Here is a 1730-nt window from a genome sequence, read left to right on the forward strand (position 1 = left end):
TAAATCGAGGCGCTCGTGGTCGTTTATGACAAATCGACATCGATGTCATCTTGGGGTCATTCTCTGTATTTTATTTCCAGAGTTTCCACAGTTCAAGCAGGCGAGTCAATGCTCTACATTGGATTGTCGTATTCAAAATAGTGGGTTTTCTTCTCTAAACGTGTCATTTCAGAAACAGCATTTTTACTTTAATTCAGAAGAATTGTAATGTAAAACTGATCATGCTCTGTACCAGTGATGTCTCCCAGGTGAATGCTGCTTGTGTCGGCCTCGGGTAACATCACTGTAAATTATTGGTCATGGTCACCCGAAACTTGATAATTACGGCTTTCGAACGGGCATGGTTCGCCGGAAAATACGATTGCGACCTTTGTCCTAGATATAACAGTAGAGATTTGCTGTGCTATTATCACGAACGTGTGTGATACTATCATGAACATCAATTTTAAAGTTCTTTTACAACGTTCTTCGAAATACCCAGGTAAAATACACTGCACGAGCACCACAACACGCAGTTTTCTATCCACTTAAAAGTTATAGCGAGGCTTCAAGTGCTCGAGGACACGACGCAGCATCCAGCCGTCGCTATCCGTGACGGTCATGGAACTACCCGCCATCATGATACAGTTAAGCCACTAGTCATTGGGCTTATCCGCTTCCTCGTAAAAGTCAGGAAGTCCGAAACCGTGGCCGATTTCGTGGGCCACGATGACAAGTTGTTCCTCGTCAATAGTCTGTAGCATATTCTCCAGATTCACCTCCTGACCCCAGTCATAGCCAAAGCCGCCTTCGAGACCTTGCTTCGGCCACAAGGAAATATCGAACGGCTCGCCCTTGCACGAACTGGTGTCGGACCATGAGCCGGCACCATTGTCGTAGAATCGGTAACAGCTCTGATCGCATTGCGAAACACCATCCGAGTCGAGATCCGCAACCGTAATCGCGCCAAGAGAATCGTCTGACCAATCAAGCAGCGACGCCTCCTTCACAGCGAAGCCAACGATGTTGATCTTGATCTCGTTAAAAGACCAGCAGTCGTAGCCGATAAGCCAGTGGTTCCACGCTGCGTACTGACGCTCAAGCATGGCTTTGAACTTGGAAGCCACGGTCTTGGAGAGCGTTTTAGTACTGCTCCATCGGACACAGTAGTTGAGTTTACCCTTGTTCTTGACGATGTGGTCCATGATCCAGTTTTTGTTGTTCATGACGTTCCAATTGGCGTCGCGTCTTGGGGCATCGGGACCAATTCGCTTTTCCCAAATCCACGAAATATCGGTATTTATCGGGCTTGCCAATGATGCACTCGCCGGGTTTGAACGTCACCGCTCCAAAGGTGGCGTGTTCACCGCTGCTGGTGCTGTTAGTGGAGGTTTGGGTGACATCGGAGCCTTCTTGCCTCGAAGATGAAGCGTTAGATTGGGCCGTGTTCGAAGAGGATTCTGGTGACTGCGCTGTGTTGGAGGACGAAGCCACCGACGGAGTCTGAGCTGCCTGGGATGAACTCTGGTCGACGACGTCTCCAAACCCGCTTGATGGCGCGGACGTCACAGTGTTCGACGACGAGGCTTGGTCACTCATTCTACTGGATGTGGTAGGGGTGGTGGTGGTTGTAGGAGTCAGGTTGGACGAACCCGATGTTGAAGTCGATACGGTCGGTTGAGACCCGTCGGTAGTTTCATCCGAGCCGCTACATTCAAGGCTGTAGTCGGTCGTCGGGGTGGCGTTTTCGT

General features: G+C 49.7%; 1 protein-coding gene across 1 annotated transcript; it reads right to left on the minus strand.

Moving 5' to 3' along the window:
- Positions 1-527: 527 nt before the first annotated feature.
- PITG_19486 (uncharacterized protein) lies at positions 528-1184 on the minus strand (the record flags this gene model as incomplete). The annotated part of the gene is made up of 3 exons (XM_002896034.1): positions 528-585; positions 637-893; positions 936-1184. 3 exons carry the CDS (start codon positions 1182-1184, stop codon positions 528-530), a joined length of 564 nt encoding a protein of 187 aa, XP_002896080.1.
- Positions 1185-1730: the final 546 nt, after the last annotated feature.

This window comes from Phytophthora infestans, genomic scaffold (genome assembly GCF_000142945.1).
Source record: "Phytophthora infestans T30-4 supercont1.107 genomic scaffold, whole genome shotgun sequence".
NCBI classification, from domain to species: domain Eukaryota; phylum Oomycota; class Peronosporomycetes; order Peronosporales; family Peronosporaceae; genus Phytophthora; species Phytophthora infestans.